At 48.8% G+C, this 20,198-nt stretch overlaps 1 protein-coding gene across 1 annotated transcript in view; it reads right to left on the bottom strand.

Annotated features, from left to right (window-relative positions):
* The window catches only part of ppp2r5d (protein phosphatase 2, regulatory subunit B', delta), a 30,997-nt gene extending 11,798 nt beyond the window's left edge, over positions 1 to 19,199 (bottom strand). Inside the window, exons 1-7 of the mRNA XM_026189789.1 lie at positions 19,047 to 19,199; positions 15,773 to 15,865; positions 10,430 to 10,604; positions 9,691 to 9,890; positions 9,490 to 9,600; positions 4,630 to 4,722; positions 4,411 to 4,541 (exon numbers count right to left, since the gene is read on the bottom strand). Of these exons, the coding sequence (XP_026045574.1) occupies positions 4,411 to 4,541; positions 4,630 to 4,722; positions 9,490 to 9,600; positions 9,691 to 9,890; positions 10,430 to 10,604; positions 15,773 to 15,865; positions 19,047 to 19,073 (830 nt within the window). The 5' untranslated portion in view covers positions 19,074 to 19,199. The remainder of the gene's footprint in view (positions 1 to 4,410; positions 4,542 to 4,629; positions 4,723 to 9,489; positions 9,601 to 9,690; positions 9,891 to 10,429; positions 10,605 to 15,772; positions 15,866 to 19,046) is intronic.
* Positions 19,200 to 20,198: the final 999 nt, after the last annotated feature.

Genomic DNA, 20,198 nt, shown 5'->3' with positions numbered 1-20,198 from the left:
CCAAACATATTTAATTAATCATATTTCATAACTTTAAATGCAAACAAATGGTCAATTTAAAAATCATATGCACAAGTTTTGCAAACAACAAAGTTATTTGCAGCCATTTACCTTTGACCCCCTTTTTTTAAAATAACCATTTCAAACTATTTACAGAACAATCAGCTGTTCTTCAATAAGATGCCACACAAATTATTTGTGCCACTCCAAAAAAAATAATTTCTGTCCACCATAAAGGAGAACATCACAGCCTGATACCTGCAGGTCTGACAGCAGCAGCTGTATCACTCCTGTTTCTACCTGGAGGCAGCAGTTGCCTCATTGTTCTGACACACAACACAAAACTATCCACAACACTACACACTAACTACACAAGACAACACACTAACTACACACTCCAAACACCACAAATCTCTCAAAACTCGCTCTCTCTTTTTCTGCTGTCTCTCTCTCTCTCTCTCTCTCTCTCACTGTCACTCCTAAAACTTTTCCCTCTTCCCAAACAACCAAATGTCATGTTGCCATATCATTTTTTGGATTGGTGGACATGGTGCATTTTTCACCAACATGAATGAGTTGTTTTTGGTTTTGTTTTTTTATGTTTTGGTCATAAGCAGAGTGTGCTTGCTAGCGCTGTCCTTAGACGTTAAACGTGACGAAACTATTGAGGAAAAACACCGTGTAAAATGATAAATGGTCTGTATTTGTATAGCGCTTCACTAGTCACTAAGGACCCCGAAGCGCTTTACACATTCAGTCATTCACCCATTCAACATAAATGAAGACAGGAAACTAAACAGCAGTGACGTCTGTAGGGTTACTGAAGTTGGGCTAGCTGGTATATAATGTTGGGCTAGCTGGTATGTAATGATGTGCTACGTGATCGCTAGCGACACAGCTATGTTAGCATAATATAAACAGTAAAGCTGGAGGACGAACACTAACACTTTTCCACTTATAAAAGTTAACGTGAAGGTTCCTCATGGTTAGAGACAAATGCAATCGCATGGCAGGATGCTGTAAACGGACCAAACTTCAGTCAGGAGAACAACTGAGATAATCCATCCACAATACGAGGTTAGTCATTAATATACTGCAACAACATGGGAATAGAGCAGCGGTGATAGAATACAGCATTAATGAATCAATGGTACAGAAGTGGAGGAAGCAAGAAGTGTGAGTTTGATTTATCTGACTGCTTTGTTTCGCTTAATGTGCCTTATAATCCCGTGCACCTTATGGTCCAAAAAATACGTATTTGACTTTTTTTATTTGGCACACTGCAGTTTAATGTTGCAAAGCACCTCTTTTTAACTTCGGTGGACATTATACATGGTTATGCTCAGGATATGTCAGCCCATTTCTACTGGAAATGCCTTTTGGTTAAACTTTCAGCAAGGATTTTGCATTTTCACTGTTAAATGTTTATATAGCTTTAATGCACATAAAAACAGCTGCTTGTTTAAGTGAAAATAAATGGATGGGTTTTCTTTGCGCTAGTAAAGTTGTGGAGTTGTATTTTGTCTCGCATCAATTATATCATTATCGCAAATTTTCAAATATATATTGTGATAAATATATTTGGCCATATAGCCCTGCGCTAACTGCTACTTCCTGAAACTCATTGATGTCGACTGCACGTGCTCTAAACACGTCCCAGTCTACGTCGTTGAGTGCGTCCTGTAGCGTAGCTTCTGATTGGGCAGACCAATATTTCACCTCCCTTGTGGTTACTTCTTCCCTCCGTATGTTTTGTTTATACTGCGGAATGAGAAAGATGGCATTATGGTCAGACTTCCCAAAAGCCGGGTGTGAGACAGCTTTGTAGCCCTGCTTGTATGGCGCGTAGCAGTGGTCCAAAATTCGATCCCCCCTCGTCGGACACGAGACATGCTGGTAAACGTTCGGCATGACTTGTCTGAGGTTTGCTTTATTAAAGTCTCCTGCTACAATGAGGGGTCCTTGTTTTGAAGCGAACTCAGCATGTCATGTAATTCGGACAAAGCCATACCTTTGTCCGCTTGCGGTGGGATGTAGACCACCGTGGCGATGATCGAGGTGAACTCACGGGGCAGATAGAAAGGGCGGCACTTAATGCTCAGGAATTCCAGATGTGGGGAGCAGCCGCTGGAAAGAGTAGAAATGCTCCTGGCATCACACCACTTTCACACTCCTCCACCTTTGGTTTTGTTCGACTCTGCCGTTCTGTCCGCGCGGAGCACAAAGAATGAATCCGACGGAGTTACGGCCTGGTCCGGCACGGTGAGGGTCAGCCATGTCTCCGTGAAGCACAGAATGCTGCAGTCCCTCATGTCACGTTGGAAGGTGACTATTGCTCTTAGGTTATCGAGCTTGCTCTCCAGGGATTGTAGGTCTTAGAGCGCCGGCCGGTCCCTGACAGGACGGTTTAGTCCATTTGGTTAGAAAAGGGGCAAAAAAATACAGCCAATACAGCAGTGCACGGAAATACGGTCCTCGGTAGTCAAGCTTGCGTGGAAGTCCAAAAGTCATAGTTTTTAAAAGCAGTGATAAAATCTGCAACACTTGAAGGACTAACTATGTGCACACGTCTCACAGAGGATGCTAGCTTTATTGCAGAGCCGGGGCTGAAAACAGGAAACAGCCTGATATAGCCGTGTCACATCCAGGGTTTTCTTGTGTAGGAACACAAAGTCTTTAACCAGCAGTCCACTCTCACAACAAACACGAATCTTAAAAAACAGTTGTATTTTAGTATGAGACCAGTCACCAAAGTCACTGATAAGCTACCCTCTTTAGTAGTCAGTAAACAACCGCACAAAGCACAGGGGAGGAAGAGTTTAACTCCAACCTGCTGCAGCTCGAAAGATCTGCCGAGACCTGACAACACTGAGAACTGGATTTAAATATGGAAGCTATTCCAGCACAGACGTCTGCAGGGACCTACAAACAGAACAGCTGGGTGGAAGAAGCTCGGAAAAATGAGCAGACTCACCAGCATGAAGCCGCGTTGCAGTTAAACGCAGAAAATCCAAGTCCGGGATGGCAAAAAAGTCCCTGAGAAGGAAAGTTTTGTTAGCCAGCGATCTAGCATTCAACAGAGCCATTCGGATCTTTGCACGCTGAGGCCGCGTCCCGTTCCAGCAGGCCACCTCCACAATCGCACATCCCCCGCCATGTGTGGGATGCTCCGTGACGGCTGGTGAAGCAATTGGCCTTAATTCCACAGACAGTCCAACAGTTTCCACGTGTCGAAAACCCATCACCCCGAGAGCGATGATCAGACGTTTCAGGTGAGTTCTGACCCGCACGGGCACACCTCCCTGCTCCTCGTCTGGCATCTTCTGGGGAGAGGAACGCTGAGTAACCAGGGTAGATTCCCACGTACATACGGCTGCGTTGATTGGTAAGTTGTTGGATCATCTTGGTCACTGTCAAACTGGGATTTAGACATGTTTTGTGATCATAGGTGGTTACAGCATCTGGACCGAAGACAACCAAAAACAGGACAACTGCACAGCACACAGAGCAGCTGCAGCTCACTTTGCTCTAATCTCTTCTCCGAGGATCACATTCAATCAAACAGCCCAAAGCTCGGTCCTCCAGCTGTGTCTGTATATCACAAACACATGAACCTGGGATAAAGTTTTAATCTCAGTGACAGCCATGCTCCTTTGGCTCTGGCTCACAGGAAAAACCCAGTAATGTATGAAAGTGTGGACTTGGTGCAGCCAAATATCCCAGAATGCATTTTGTCCAAAAGAAAAAAGCGGCAAAGGCGGAGGAGAGTGGCTAAAAGGTTCGAAACATGACTGTTTCTGTGACACAAAGTAAACCTTTAAGATATTTTAAGCGAGAATGTAGCTGTGTAACCTTCGGATATCTGGGAACATTTTGTCCGGGAACAAAAACAGATGTTAATACGTGGAGATCTTGAAGGCTGCTCCAACAATGATCAGATTATAGTTTAAACATTTGTTCAGTTCTCTTCCAAACACTAGCAGCTCTCTGTTGTAGGTTTTGAGTGTTTACTAAAATAAAAATAAAAGTGTTCTAACATCCCACCTGTTTGTTTTTATTCAGGCATACATGTGTACTATGTTTATTAAGAGAGATGAAGCTTGTGTTTCTGTCATGTAGTGATTGTGTTTAACTGTATGAAGCTTATTAGACATTATGAAACAGATAACACGTAAAAGTGAATTTTGCCAAAGTGCTTTAAAAAAGTATATTTTTTGTTTCTTAAAGAAATCTACTACATCATGTGGAATTGTTTTATGTCTCGTGTCATTCTGTATTGCAAATATTGTCGAACAATTGCACCGTGTTCACAGGAAGTCTGGACTCCGGTGTGAAATTACAAAGTACGGACCTGCGTACTTCAGTATTGACAAACAGCCCGTGGCTCTGTCCGAGTGTGTGGACTCTAACCTGTAGAAGATGTTGTTGATCTGGCGACGGATGTAGGCGCGGAGGCCAAGGAACTTGCCGTAGATCCGGTGCAGGATGGTCTTCAGGAAGTCTCTCTCTCGGGGATCCTCGCTGTCAAACAGCTCCAGCAGCTTCAACACAATTCAACGAGTCAGAGGTCCACAGGTCACACCTGCCACACCTGAACTCTGACACCAACACTAACAGCTGACGTCTTACCAACAGTACAAACTTTTGGTCGATGTATTTTTTGGCGATGTTTGGCTGGAAGTCCGGAGACTCCAGGAAGCGAAGGAAGAACTCATACACAAGCTGTGAACACACACACACACACACACACACACACACACACACACACACACACACACACACACGTGTTGGTCTTTGGACAAAAACAGGTCATGTTCTGACAGGTGCAGCTTTGGCAAAGACCAGGATGTTCAGCCTTACAGCAGGAATAAACATGATCACAGCTAATGTAAAAACTGATCATTTCACCACTCTTTTTTGGGGGGGGGGGGGGGGGGGGCTTTTGGGTGGATGGGGACACAGGAGGCTGTAGCTCCTTATCCATCTGTGAAGGTTCTCAGTCATCCAGGTCATCGTAGTCCAAGGAGCTTGGGGGGAAAAGCATCTTGACTTCTTTAAGTTTCATCTGAGAAACTTCTTCAGTTCTTTGGTCAAATGGTGGAGGGTCACAGGTTAAAGCCCTGTGGGAGTGTCCCCCCCAAGAGGGTCGCTGACCCCCTATGAATCCTGTGCCTAATCACACGAGCCAAGGTGTGAACAGGTGTGGGTCACAATCAGCCACATTTTCAGGTGAACCTTGGGCTGGGCTATATCATACCGTTCATGGTAATACCGGTGTAATTTTGGGCAACGATAGGAAAATCAAATATGGCGATAGAATATGGGTAAAACGCACATGCGCAGTGCCTTTGTTTACATACGCACATGGCAGTGACGCAGAATGAGAAGAGCGAGAGCGGATCGTTGAATGAAACGGATGAACCAGAACTGGTTTGTAAAAATGCTGCAACTTCAGTGGTGTGGAACTGGTTTAGCTTTCATCCGTCACATATATACAACAAAGCACTATTTTTGGTAGAGCATGCTAGCGGGCCGTCGTTATTACCGTGTTGTTTGGAAAATATGGCGCACTTAAAATCAATCCTGGTGGACTTGGTTCTATGGTAGGTCTTAAAGGGTTAAGTGAAAATACACTGATGGGTTTTTTGCACTAATAAAGTTGTGGAATTGTAAAGTATTTTGTCTAGTGTCAATTATATCGTCAGTTATATCCATCCATCCATCTTCATCCGCTTTATCTGAGACCGGGTCGCGGGGGCAGCAGCCTAAGCAAAGAGGCCCAGACCTCCCTCTCCCCAGCCACCTCCTCCAGCTTATCCGGGGGAACACCAAGGCGTTCCCAGGCCAGCCGAGAGATATAATCTCTCCAGCGTGTCCTGGGTCTGCCCCGGGGCCTCCTCCCGGTGGGGCATGCCTGGAACACCTCACCCAGGAGGCGCCCAGGGGGCATCCTTGTCAGATGCCCGAACCACCTCAGCTGACTCCTTTCGATGTGGAGCAGCAGCTGCTCTACTCTGAGCCCCTCCCGGATGGCCGAACTTCTCACCCTATCTCTAAGGGAGAGGCCAGCCACCCTTCGGAGGAAGCTCATTTCTGCCGCTTGTATCCGCGATCTCGTTCTTTCGGTCACTACCCACAGTGATGGCCATAGGTGAGGGTAGGGAAGTAGATCGACCGGTAAATTGAGAGCTTCACTTTTACACTCAGCTCCCTCTTCACCACGACGGACCGGTGCAGCGTCCGCATTACTGCAGCTGCAGCCCCAATCCGTCTGTCGATCTCCGGCTCCCTTCTCCCATCACTCGCGAACAAGACCCCGAGATACTTGAACTCCTCCACTTGGGGCAGGAACTCATCCCCAACCCGGAGTGGGCACTCCACCCTTTTCCGGCTGAGAACCATGGCCTCAGATTTGGAGGTGCTGATCCTCATTCCCGCTGCTTCACACTCGGCTGCGAACCGTTCCAGTGCGAGCTGGAGGCCCTCACCCGATGAAACCAACAGAACCACATCATCCGCAAAAATCAGAGATGAGATTCTGAGGCCACCAAAGCGAAAGCCCTCCGCCACTTGGCTGCGCCTAGAAATCCTGTCCATAAAAATTATGAACAGAACCTGAGACAAAGGGCAGCCCTGGCGGAGCCCATCACCCACCGGGAACGAGTCCGACTTATTGCCGGCAATGCGAACAAAGCTCTTGCAACGGTTGTATAGGGATCGAATGGCCCGTAGCAATGGGCCAGACACCCCATACTCCCGCAACACCTCCCACAGGAAACCCAGAGGGACACGGTCGAATGCCTTCTCCAAATCCACAAAACACATGTAGACTGGTTGGGCAAACTCCCATGCACCCTCAAGTATCCTGGAGAGGATAAAGAGCTGGTCCAGTGTTCCGCGACCAGGACGAAAACCGCATTGTTCCTCCTGTATCCGAGGTTCGACTAGCGGACGAACTCTCCTTTCCAGCACCCTGGCATAGACTTTCCCACGGAGGCTGAGGAGTGTGATCCTCCTGTAGTTGGAACACACCCTCCGGTCCCCCTTCTTAAAGATGGGGACCACCACCCCGGTCTGCCAGTCCACATGTACTGCCCCTGATCTCCACGCAACATTGCAGAGGCGTGTCAACCAGGAAAGCCCTACAACGTCCAGAGCCTTCAGGAACTCGGGGCGGACCTCATCAACACCAGGGGCTCTGCCACCAAGGAGTTGTTTAACTGCCTCAGTGACCTCGCCCCCGGAAATTGGCGGGTCATTCCCCTCATCCCCAGACTCTGCTTCCTCCTCGGAAGACGTGTCAGTGGGATTAAGGAGGTCCTCGAAGTATTCCTTCCACCGCCTGACAATTTTCTCAGTTGACGTCGGCAGCGCTCCGCCAGCACTATACACAGTGCAAGTAGAGAGCACCGCTTTCCCCTCCTGAGACGCCTGACGGTTTGCCAGAATCTCTTTGAGGCAGTCCGAAAGTCTTTTTCCATGGCCTCTCCGAACCGAGAGGCCACACCCGAGTTTTTGCTTCAGCCACTGCCTGAGCCGCATTCCGCTTGGCCTGTCGATACCTGTCGGCTGCCTCCGGAGTCCCACAGGCTAACCAAGCCCGATAGGACTCCTTCTTCAGCCTGGTGGCTCCCTACACCTCTGGTGTCCACCATTTGGTTCGGGGATTACCACCACAGCAGGCACCAACCACCTTGCGGCCGCAGTTCAATGCGGCAGCTTCGGCAATGGAGACGCTGAACATGGTCCATTCGGACTCAATGTCCCCAGTCTCCCTCGGAATGCTGTTGAAGCTCTGCCGGAGGTGTGCGTTGAAGATCTCGCGGACCGGGGCCTCTGCTAGACGTTCCCAGCACACCCTCACTACGCGTTTAGGTGCACCAGGTCTGTCCAGCATCCTCCCCCGCCACCTGATCCAACTCACCACCAGGTGGTGATCAGTTGACAGCTCAGCCCCTCTCTTTACCCGAGTGTCCAGAACATATGGTCGTAGGTCTGGTGATACGATTACAAAAATCGATCATCGACCTACGGCCTAGAGCGTCCTGGTGCCACGTGCACTTATGGACACTCTTATGTTCGAACAGGGTGTTCGTTATGGCCAAACTGTGATTAGCACAGAAGTCCAATAACAAAGCACCGCTCGGGTTCAGATCAGGGAGGCCGTTCCTCTCAATCACGCCCCTCCAGGTCTCGCTGTCGTTACCCATGTGAGCATTGAAGTCTCCCAGCAGGACAACAGAGTCTCCAGGTGGAGCACCTTCCCCCTCTCCAGGAGACTGGTTCCAGAGCCCAAGCCATGCGTAGAGGTGAGCCCGACTATATCTAGCCGGTACCTCTCAACCTCACGCACTAACTCAGGCTCCTTCCCCACCAGAGAGGTGACATTCCATGTCCCTATTGCCAGTCTTGGCAGCCGGGGGTCACACAATGCACCCGACCCCTATGGCGCCTCCTGCGGGTGGTGGGCCTGCGGGAGGATTGGCCCATGTCTCCTCTTCGGGCTGTGCCCGGCCGGGCCCCATGGACTAAGGCCCGGCCACCAGACGCTCGCCCTCGGGCACCCTCCCCGGGCCTGGCTCCAGGGCAGGGCCCCGGTAACCCTATCCCGGGCAGGGTAAACTGTTCCCTCGATATTCTTTTCATAAGGGTCTTCTGAATCGCTCTTTGTCTGGTCCCTCACCCAGGACCAATTTGCCATGGGAGACCCTACCAGGGCGCAAAAGCCCCCAGAAAACATAGCCCCTGAATCCCTGGGACACACAAACCCCTCCACCACGTTAAGGTAGCGATTCAAGGAGGAGCGTCAGTTATATCGTTACGCAAATTTTCAAATGTATATTGTGATAAATATTTTTGGTCATATCACCCTGCTCTAGGTGAACCCACTGTGAAACCTGGCCCCACCCTATCATGTGATTTCCTGAGGTCAGATGGCCCAGGATGTGAGTGGGCATTAAGTTATCTGGGAAGGATCTCAAAACTGGATTATAGATGGCAGAAAGTTGGTGTCGTAAGCCCCGCCCTCTTTTCAAAGATGGACATTCACAGTGAACATAGATGCTTCTTTCACTCCTCTTTCAAACCATCTATCTTCTCTGTCCTACATGTGGACATTGGCGTCCTCAGAGTGACCGTGTTTATGAACTGTCTGGTGTCTCCAGTGTAGAGGTCCTCTCTGCACAGCTATGTTGTTGAGTGTGTGTCTGGGTCTGAGCTGGAACACTGTGCAGTGTCACTGACTGTGTTTATGGTCTGCTCACTGCTTCCTGCGTGGATTAGCTTAAGAAATCAGAGCAGCGTCCAGAGAGGAAGTAATGTTTACCAAGCTCATGTGTCTATGGTTCCCTCTCCTTCTCTTCTTCTGTGGTTCCATGTGATGCCTGGCTCTCGTTTTCTGAGGTTTCTAAGTGTCTGCTGATGGTTCTAGTTTTTAGCATTAGCTCACAAATGCCACAAACACTGCATCTTTTAACAGACAGGAAGTACCTGCAGGTGAGGCCACGCCGCCTCCAACGTGGGCTCGTCCTCCTCAGGGTCAAACTCTGCTCCAGTCGGGTTGGAGGACGGAGGAAGAGTCCGGAACACGTTGACTGAAAACTGAACAAAAAAAGAAAAGAAAATTATTTTTTTTAATTACAGAGTAACAAACCAGAAGTAGTTCTTCTGTGGTGGAGACCATTCTCTCACCATGATGACGGCCTCGGGGTAGATGCACTCAGTCACCACTTCACTGTTGTGCGTGATGTACTCCACCATCTCATTAAGCCCCGCCCTTTTCACCTCCTTATACTTGAGGTCGCTGAGGGGGTCGCTGATGAAGTCGAAGAGCACGCAGCACTGACGCAGCTTCTGCACGAATAGATCCTCTCGCTCTATCGGTGGTGCGTCTGAGAGGGGAGGAGTCAAAAACAACCACACAACACACAGTGGTGGTGACATCATCAGTGATCTCACCAAATGTGATGAAGGTCCAGCCAACCAGAACCACCGACTGATGAAGCACATGCGCTACCATTGACATGCTTTACAGCCAATCACCTGGTTCTATTTACAGCCAGAGAATTCTACTGCTGCAGTCAGCTGATTCTACTGTCAGCTGATTCTACTGTCAGCTGATTCTACTGTCAGCTGATTCTACTGTCAGCTGATTCTACTGTCAGCTGATTCTACTGTCAGCTGATTCCACCGCTGTTGATTCTACTGTCAGCCGATTCTACTGCTGCAGTCAGCTGATTCTACTGTCGGCTGATTCTACTGTCGGCTGATTCTACTGTAAATGGTTCCACTGCTGCAGTCAGCAGATTCCACTGCTGCAGTCAGCTGAGACCCCTCCTGCAGCAGGTTTGAGTGACACTACCAGGTTTAGTTCTGGTTCAAGATGAGTTTAACTTGGGTTTGCATTATGTTTAAGCTGGAACTGTGTTACCTTTGAGGGCGGGCAGCTTCTGTAACTCTCTATTTTTGGTCAGGCTGAAGCGGGACGAGCTCTGGCGGCGCTCTTTCTTCACCAGCTGAGGACCTCCGGAGTATTTGATCTTGTTGAGTTGGGTGGGAGGCGGCGTGCTGTTACTGGGACGCTTACTGCCGCTCTGCTGCTGGGACTGATAACACACGCACAGGTTATAAAACAGGTTTCAGAGGAAACAGCGAGCCGATATTTAATTATCCGTTTGTGTCGCTGATGTTAATGAACAAACACCAGCCATTCAATATCTGACTTGAATCTATGGCACTTCCCGTTCTGGACCTCTGTGCTGTATTGATCAACTATCAATACCAGTTATTTTCAGGTTAGCTGCAGTGGAGTAAGAACCTGCAGCAGCCGCTCACTAAATCAGAGTGATGAAAAGGTGCACACAGGTGAGAGTCACAGAGGCTTCATGGAGACAGAATCAGAAGAGTTGTGTTGCTCTGAACAGACTGGTTCTTAAACACTCCCTGAGTGTGCGGTTTCTATATAACACTCACAATGCAGCTCCGAGTTCAGCATCCTGCTCAAGGCCACTGTGGCACAGACTGGTGCAGCCAGGGATCAAACCACCAACGTTCTGATTATCAGATGACCTGCTGTACCTGCTCCCCTGAATGAGCCTCTGAGGGCCGTTTGATACCACGCGTCTACATCATGGTACTGATGGGTAGCGTGTGGTGGCGAGGAATGTCTCAGAATCAGAAGACTTTACTTATCCCCAAGGGGCAATTAACCAACAACAGTGCAGCATAATGTTGAAGATAAGGACAATAAGAACAGGCAATAAGAGTGAAATAATAAATACATAGAATATACAGTATATACAGTTTTACAATTACACAGTTTTAAAATTAAAGTGACTAAAAGTGAATGAAGTGTCGGTAGAATAAGAAGAGTGTAGTTTCTGTTGTGGGAAATGTTCTTATCTGCTGGAGTTAAAAAGCAGAGTGGCTGTGGGGACAAAGGTGGCGCTCCTCCTCCTCTCAGTCCTGCAGGAAATGCAGCGGAGGCGTCGCCCAGAGGGGAGCCATTGAAATGCGGGGTGAAGAATGTGAGAGGGGTCGTTGATGATTTTGGCTGCCTGTCTAAGGACCTGTTGGCTGAAAACCTGCCAGAGTTCCAATGACAGGCCAATGACTGTAGAGCACACTGATGCAGTGTGCTGCAGTCTGTTCCTGTATGAAGGCTGAGGGAGGGGAACCAGCAGCTGATGGAGGTCATGATGCTTTCCAGGAAGGCATAGTAAAAAGTCATCATGATGGGGGTGCTGACTCCAAAGCAGTTGAGTTATAAGGAGGTGTAGCCGTTGGTGGCACCTCCTGAGAATCTCCTCTGTGTTGGCAGAGAATTTCAGGAGGTTGTCAAAGATGGTTCCCAGGTATTTGTACTCCTCAACTACCGCCACTGGTTTCCTGTGGATGGTGGTGGTGACTGAAGCAGCCAGATCCCTCTGCCTACTGGAGAAGGTCACCACCATCTCTTTGGTTTTGCTCACCTTCAGTTCAAGTTTGGAGCTGTCACGCCACTCTACAAACTCCTGCAGAGCGGGCCCGTGGTGCTGTGAGGGCCTGACAGCAGTGACAGGAGAACTGTGTCGTCAGCATATTTAACCAGTTGCTCTTACGATGTGCTGTTTTATGATCTTCTCCATGGCCTTCATCACCAGGGAGGTGAGGGCCACAGGATGAAGATCATTCAGAGACTTTGTGTTGTTTCTTTTGGGGATGAGGATGACTGGAGTGTTTCCACAGCTGGGGGACGGTGTGACTGTCGACTGAGGGTTGAAATAGAGTCCAGAACACAGTTCCTAGTTGCCCTGCACAGTGCCTCACAACTCGACTGCTGATGTTGTCAGGGCCGCTTGAGCTCCTCTCCCTCGTCCTCCTGAGGGCTCTCACCACGTCCTCAGTCCTGAAGGTGAGTGCAGAGCTGCCAGGTTTGACTGAGGATCTGGACTCCTCAAGCTGGGTGATGTTGTCCGTCTCAAACCTGGTGTAGAAAGCGTTGAGGTCGTCAGGGAGGGAGGAGGGGTTGCTGCCCTCCACCTGGATGGTTCTGGGGGTGGTGACCGCAGCGTTCACAGAGGCCATGGTTTTGAGGCCCTGCCAGGCTGAGCGGAGGTCCCCTGTGGTGAATTTGGTTTCAACTGTGTTTTTATACTCCAGTTACAGTTTTTATGGCCTCTTGACCTCCCCGTCGACCTCCGGGGCGATCGTGGCTCAAGAGTTAGGAGTTCGCCTTGTAATCGGAAGGTTGCCGGTCTGAGCCCCGGCTCGGACAGTCGTTGTCGTTGTGTCCTTGGGCAAGACACTTCACCCGTAGCCTACTGGTGGTGGTCAGAGGGCTCGGTGGCGCCAGTGTCCGGCCGCCTCGCCTCTGTCAGTGCGCCCCAGGGTGGCTGTGGCTACAATGTAGCTGCCATCACCAGTGTGGGAATGTGTGTGTGAATGACTGGATATGTAAAGCGCTTTGGGGTCCTTAGGGACTAGTAAAAGCGCTATATAAATACAGGCCATTTACCATTTTTAATCCAGAGCAGAGCCGGTGAAGAAAATCCTCTTTTTTTTATGAAAGGATTTCCTTGAGCTCGTTGGTGATGCAGGGTTTGTTGTTGGGGTAGATGGAGACTGTTTTTGAGGACACAGAAGGAGATGTATGATGTCACCGTGTTGACTTGATTGTCGATGTCATCAGAGGGAGACAGAAGGCTGCCCCAGTCAGTGGCTTCGAAACATCCTTGTAGGGTGAGGATACTTTCCTCTGTCCGCTGCTTGATGTTTTGGTGACCTTTCTAATCCTCTTGATGACTGGGGTGTGAGCAGGGGCCAGCAGGATGGTGTGGTGGTCTGCTGAGCCGAGAGGGCGGAGGAGTGGAGCTTTAAATGAATCTGGTACAGAGCCGTAGCATTTATCCAGAGTCTTCCCCTGACGTGTGCTGCATGAAACATACTGTTGGTATCCTTTAAGCGACTTGTCAGGGGAGCAGTGGTTGAAATCACCCAGGATGAACTTGGGAGAGTCCGTTGATAACTGCTCCAGTTTGTACAGAGTGTTGGTGAAGTACTCTGTGGCTTTGGCTGCATCAGCTTAGGGGTGGATGTAAACCAGGATGATGAAAAGCTGTGGGAATTCTCTGGGGAGGTGGTAGGGGCGCAGGGAAACAGCCAGAGCTCGATGTCTGTCGTGCACAGCTTCTCCCTCAGTGACTGTAGAGCACCAGCTGTTGTTTACATACAGACGCACGCCGCCACAATGTTGCTTCGCGGTCTCTGTCCAGACGAAGAGGTGGTGAAAAGCCATCAATGTGCAGCGCGCTGTTGTCGTCGCTGTTGTTTAACCACGATTCTGTGAATGCCGGAACGGAGGCAGTTCTGTACCCATGCAGGTGATTGACGCAGGCTTGCAGCTCGTCCAGCTTGGAGCGGCGAGACCGCACATTAGCGAGGATAATGGACGGGAGCGCTCGTTGTTTGTGTGTCTCCCTCTTTAGTCTGGCTCTCACCCCACTCTTCTTTTATCCCCTCCTGGTTACCTTGTTATTGTGAGTTTTTCGATTTCCGTGTCCACGGAGTATTTCCTCGGGGAAGTAGTCCGTGGAAGCGGGCCTTGGGGTCATGTCGAAGTGTTGGAAACAAAAATTAGGAAAAGGATACAAATATACCAAGTAGACAGCAAAAAACAACAACGAAAAGAGCATTCAAGTTAGAAAAAGAACCCAAAACTGCTCAGCCTCTGATGACGTTTTGTGTCAACAAGGACTCACATTAAAAACTGTTTCCTTCACGAGGCAACAAAACCTCTTTGTGATGGTACAGTGAAGACCCTGATAGCAGGAAGATGTTGTAGTAGCCACGCCCAAAGCCACAGCCTGGGTTTTGCATAACCAATGGCTTATTGAGACAGTGTTTCCACCCATCACAGTTAGGGATGTACACGGAGACGGAAAGTTGGTTCTTTACGGCATGGAAATTGCCGGAAGTTGATGCTGTTGTGTTAATAACAGAGAAAACCCAACGATTATGTGACCCTCTGTAAGCGAGCGCTTTGGTGCCAGTGGAAAGAAAAAACTTTTAACAGGAAGAAACCTCCAGGCTCAGGGAGGGGCGGGGCCATCTGAGAAACCGGTTAGGGTGAGGGGAGGAAGACAAGATAAAGACATGATGTGGAAGAGAGACAGAGATTAATAATGACTAATGATTCAGTGCACATCATTTTCAAACCCTCCGTGGTCTTCACTACTCAGGTTAACCATGATTTATGAGTCACTCGGATAACTTAAAAATGTTGTTGTTTGGCTTTTTTCAGTGTTTGATTTGTTCCTGAGTAAATCGGTTTGGCTGAGATTAAAGTTATAGTTTTCACACAGCTGAAAAAACGTCAAACAGAAAACTGATTAAACAGAAGTGTGAGACAGCCGAGAGTTTACGCCAGCAAGGAGCAGACGGACGAGTTTATTAAACTCCACCGAGACAGCCGGGACGTTAATCTGAAGTCACATTTCACAGCCTCGCACTTCCGGCCTTCGGAGGACCCGGCCCACCAGGCACGTGCAGAGGGGGGGCTAGAGGGGCTTGAGCACCCGCCCCTTTAAACCTCTGCACGGCCCTGTGGCCCACGTAGACCGAGAAGGCCAGGTCCTCAGGAGGATGCGGCCCCTGAATTTGGACACAGCTGCAGTGTCTGTCTCCTGAATCCAAACTGGCAGCTGCTTCCACAGAATAGGGGCCTGAAAACTGAAGGCAGGCTTTGACTTCACACAACCTGATGAAGCTGCTGTATTTTAACCCTCTGTCTGTTTCTGGGGTGGCTGTAGCTCAGGTGGCAGAGCAAGTCAGCCACTAATCAGAAGGTCGGTGGTTCGATCCCAGGCTGCCTCCTGGCTGCATGCCAAATATCCTTGGGCAAGATACCAACCCCATGTTTGCCTACTGGTGGTGGTCAGAGGGCCCGGTGGCGCCAGTGTCCGGCAGCCTCGCCTCTGTCAGTGCGCCCCAGGGCAGCTGTGGCTACAATGTAGCTGCCATCGCCAGTGTGTGAATGTGTGTGAATGGGTGAATGACTGAATGTAGTGTGAAGCGCTTTGGGGTCCTTAGGGACTAGAAAAGCGCTATACAAATGCAGGCCATTTACCATTTCTAGCAGGGATACCTGCAGCCGGCAGGGGGAGTACTTGAGTATATTTACTTTCACCTTTATTACTCTGCATATAATCACTACAGGCAGAGCTTCAGCTCGACTTTTTAAAGTGGAACCTTTCATATCAGCTCCTCGCTGCCATGTGACCAAATCGGCACTCACCTCATCCGAGTTCTCCGGGGTCACATCCTTCCCGCCGCCGCCGCTGTTGCTGCTGCTGTTCTTCGTGCTGCTTTTGGCAGATTTGGTCGTTTCCTGTTCCCACACAGAGAAAAACATAAATCAGCTGATCTTGTTTTGATTTTTGTGAGAACAAACTCACACCAGAGCCGAGGAAAATCAGCTGAGCTGAAACATGAAACGTTTACTGAGCACCGAGGAAGAGGAGGAAGCGTCACAGCCCAACATTTTTGTTTCTATTCTGCATCAGTGTCAGCCCGGCGGGGGTTATGGCGTGATGATGTAACCCGCTCTCTGGCAGGTAGCTCCATGCCCTCCTGGGTTTTAAATGCACCTTAGAACACACATGCATCAACACTACAATGAGCAGGCGGAGGGAGGTTTGGAGTCTTCTCTCACCCCCATTCTCTGCGACCTGCTGGAGTGGGGGGGGGCTAGGAGGAGGAGTTGGCTGAGAGAGCAGAGGGAGCTTTGAGCGGCTCACACAGACCTTATTGTGAAAGTCTATCTGGAATGATTTTGTGAAGTTGGAAAACTAAAGTAAAAATATGGAGGAGCTGTTGTGATTTCACTGTCAGTGCGCTAAAGTTCCCACCTCCCTGATGATAAACCTTGCCTGTGATACATGCGCTTCGTACAGTAATACGTAAAAAGACTGAAAGTCATAAAAACAAATCAAACACGGCACAGTGAGCCGAGTAACTCGCCCTGGAACCTGAAGTAGGATCAAAAGGTCAAAATAAGCACTCCGAAAGCGTGAAGCCTGTGCTGCTGCTCTGGTTCACTCGGAGGAGAAGCGCTGGTTGGCGTTTATCGAGTCTTAGCGTACACGTCGGAAACTCTGATTGGCCAGCATTTCTTTAGGATGGGTCACGTGACTGCTGCCTGGAAGAAAGCATTTATTATTTTTAACATCCCGGCTGAGCGTGACACACACAGAGCGTCCAATAAAGAGGACGTGGCTGTGATTGGTTGGGACTCGAGCAGAAGTCCCTCCCACATGCGCCTTCCGACTGGGGTCTGGGGTCTCCTCCTTTTCTCACCACAGAGAAAACTGCACCCACCCTGTCATCCACTCATCTCCCAGACTACACAAGACAACAGATGCCCAGGCTGAGTTCTCCCTCCACCTCTCCTGTATCTCCCCCTCCTGCAGAGTGAGTTCCTGAAGAAAGGAGACGGGTTGGGTGGACTGCCCCGGGCTCTGTGGGGCCGGGTGGTGCTGCTGAACTGGGCCCCGGTCCGGATGGGCCTGGGCCCCCTTTCCCTGGCGGGTCGCGGAGTATGGGGGTGCCTACTGGGGTCAGTGGGGGAGCTTCCTTCCTTCCCTCCCCATCTCCAGCTGCCTCCCTCTTCCCGCTCCACCACAATCACCCACAAATGCAGGGCCTTGGAGTAGGGGTGTGTCACCAGGGTGCAGGGGAGGCATCCCCCCCCCCCTCTGTCCCCTTCTGGCTGCCTCTGCCTCAATGTTATCCCACAACTTAGACATTCACATTACTCACACTCTCATTACACATACATATAGGATCTTGGGGGTGGGCACGATACACGGCATCCAAATTACCATCAGGGTGTACACCCCACCCCTGGCGTCGTTGCCCACCTCTCAATTTTAAATACACGTAGACATTGAGGGCTAGCAGGAGGGACCATGTGCTTACCTGCTGCAGGTGTGCTCCCACAGGTGAACCCTCTCACCTGCAGAGCGATCCTTCATTCTCATTGCACATATTTAACACGCGATCTCAGCCGTGTTTGTCACAACAGCCATGTGCGCGTCACCACAGCGTGAGGACGTCTGCAGGCATGTCACCCGAAGACAGGAAATCAGCACCGAGCCAAATCCTTTCAGCTTAAAAGTAGCTGATCTCTGCCTAAGTTTGATTTATTATCATCATCATCTTTTTAAATGATTTTCCATTTTTTAGTCTTCTAATATTTACTTTTTAGAAAGTCTTTATTTTTCATTAGGTTTTGTGCATCTTAGAGTTTTTATTTGGTTTTATATATTTACATGATTCTGATTTTAAAGCTGTATATTTATGTTTTGGATGTCAAATTCTGATTTTCTATGTTTCCAATTGTTTTATGATGTTTTTTTCCCCTCTAAATATATTTATATTTTTATACGTATATATGTACACTTTTCTGTTTTCATCTTTCTTTCTTTTTAATTTAAATGATAATTTACGTTTTAAGTTTTTTGTATGATTTATAGAGCGAGTCGTTTACATTACATAGATGCGACTTCGAACCTCCTTTTTTAAAAATTATTTTCAGTTTAAATAAAGAATAAAAATTCGGACATCGGAAGCAGCCGATTAATCAGTGAGTCACAGAGAGAAGATCATCAATAATCAATAACTGTGGCCGTTACTTATCAGCAGTTTTTGGTTTTCTTGCTGCTCCATTCAAGTTTACAGACTAAACAAATAATCGATAACAATCCGCTGAACCGAACACAAGTGCTGGCTTATAAACATCAAATCAAATCAAATCACTTTTATTGTCACATCACATGTGCAGGTACATTGGTACAGCACATGCGAGTGAAATTCTTGTGTGCGAGCTTCACAAGCAACAGAGTTGTGCAAAATACAATAACATAAACAGGAAAAATATACAAATGGCTAAATCTGAAACTAATAAATATATGTACAATATATAATAGTATATGCAACAAAAAAACATTACGATCAATGACTGATCAGCCCTGAGCGCTGCATCATTAAACAAATCGCTTTAATCCGGTATTTATATGGGTGTGTGAGGTGGACTCAGACTGCGCTGTGAGCCAAGGAATCGCAGCATCCAGCGGGACATCTACCGGTCATCGTGTGGTCTCAGTTAACGGCTAACCGCTGTTAGCGCCTCAGACGCTCTTCTTCAGCCGAGCCCTGCATCAATAATTCAGGCACAGCCAGCGACTCTTCCCGGAGCTCCGGCAACAGAACACGGCTAATCACGGCGGTCAGCTCCACGCTAATATCCCTGCTAAGTGTCCGCTCAAACACTCAGCAGGTGTGCGGTTAAACGAAGCGTGTCCGCGGCGGGCGCCGAGCACAGACTCGCGGCTAGCCGTTAGCTTAGCGGTCCTCTCCTAGCTGGGCCCCAGCTAACAGCTAGCAGGTGAGCTAGCCATTAGCTCGGTGAAATAAAACGGCTGAAGTCTCCAGCAGCAGAAAAAAAAACACCCGCCACACCGGATCTCAGTGGAAAAATGCCCCGGGCACGCCAGTGACGCGGATATTACCTTTTCCTTCTTGGTTTTGTTAGGCATCTTGACCGCGTTGCGGGGCTTTTCCACGGAGATTCCCTGATGTTCCTCCCCGGGACTCAGACGCTGTCACTCGGTCTGTCTCAGCTCCCTGCGCCCTTTCCCGAGCCGCCCAATCCGATTGGCTGCCAGCGTGGACGTCTGCCTAGTGATATATGGAGTGATTTTTTTTGATTGGCTGAGTTTGAGTATAACGGTGGGGGTGAGGCTGCAGGGAGGTGAGGAAGAACTGGATTCTTCCCCAGCAACAAAACACCTTCAACCTGATGATACCGAGCTCCGAGGACCGGAGAGAGCCAGAGAATCGCCAAAACCACCCGAGTCCCCCGTCTGTCCCCGGAGCAGCGGCAGCAACATATTATAATCACACAGACAGGAGCCCGAAGCTCAAAGTTCCAGCTGCACCCACTCACAGAATCAGAACCCATCTCAGCACCTGAAATCATACTTCTGATTCTTCAACATGAATTTGTTGCAGCAACGTGCCTAACCGGGGGAAGACCTCAGGGGAGACCTCAAACCCCTTCATCTGGTCTGGGAGCGCCTCAGATTCCACAGGAGGGCCCGGAGGTGTCGCTGAGGAGGAGAACATCTGGAGTCCCTGCTCAACCTGCTGCCACCAACATCAGCGGAGGATAAAGGATGATGAGTGATGGGTGGATGATGGGTCGATGGATGGAGGCAGCAACATGTTTGAATTAAGCAGCTCCAGATGTTTTCAGCTGTGCGCTGCAGGCAGTTTTACTTGTAATATTCCTTCTTTTTTATATATAAACTTATTTCATTTATTCATTTTGATGAATTCACTGTTTTTTCATTTTTCGTTTACCAAGTTTGGGTGTTCTTTTTTTTTTATTTTACATTTTGAATCTTTTTATTTTTTTCATCTCCATATTTTTCAAGTATTAACATTTAGAAAACAAGCTCTTCTTAAACACAGAACCTTAGAAAGTAAATTTCATCATACAAAGAAAACTTGGTTTATGGATTCAAATTACCGATCAAAGGAATTTTATTCACGCGTTCATACTGCTGTTCATCTTTCCCACAGATGTGAATTCATATTTTCATCTGAATGAGCTTCTGTGAACCTGCACATCTGCTTCAGCAGCCAATCAGCTCACCTAT

The sequence above is a fragment of the Astatotilapia calliptera genome, chromosome 13, assembly GCF_900246225.1.
Source record: "Astatotilapia calliptera chromosome 13, fAstCal1.2, whole genome shotgun sequence".
Classification (NCBI taxonomy): Eukaryota; Metazoa; Chordata; class Actinopteri; order Cichliformes; family Cichlidae; genus Astatotilapia; species Astatotilapia calliptera.
This window is presented reverse-complemented; position numbering and strand designations above follow the sequence as displayed.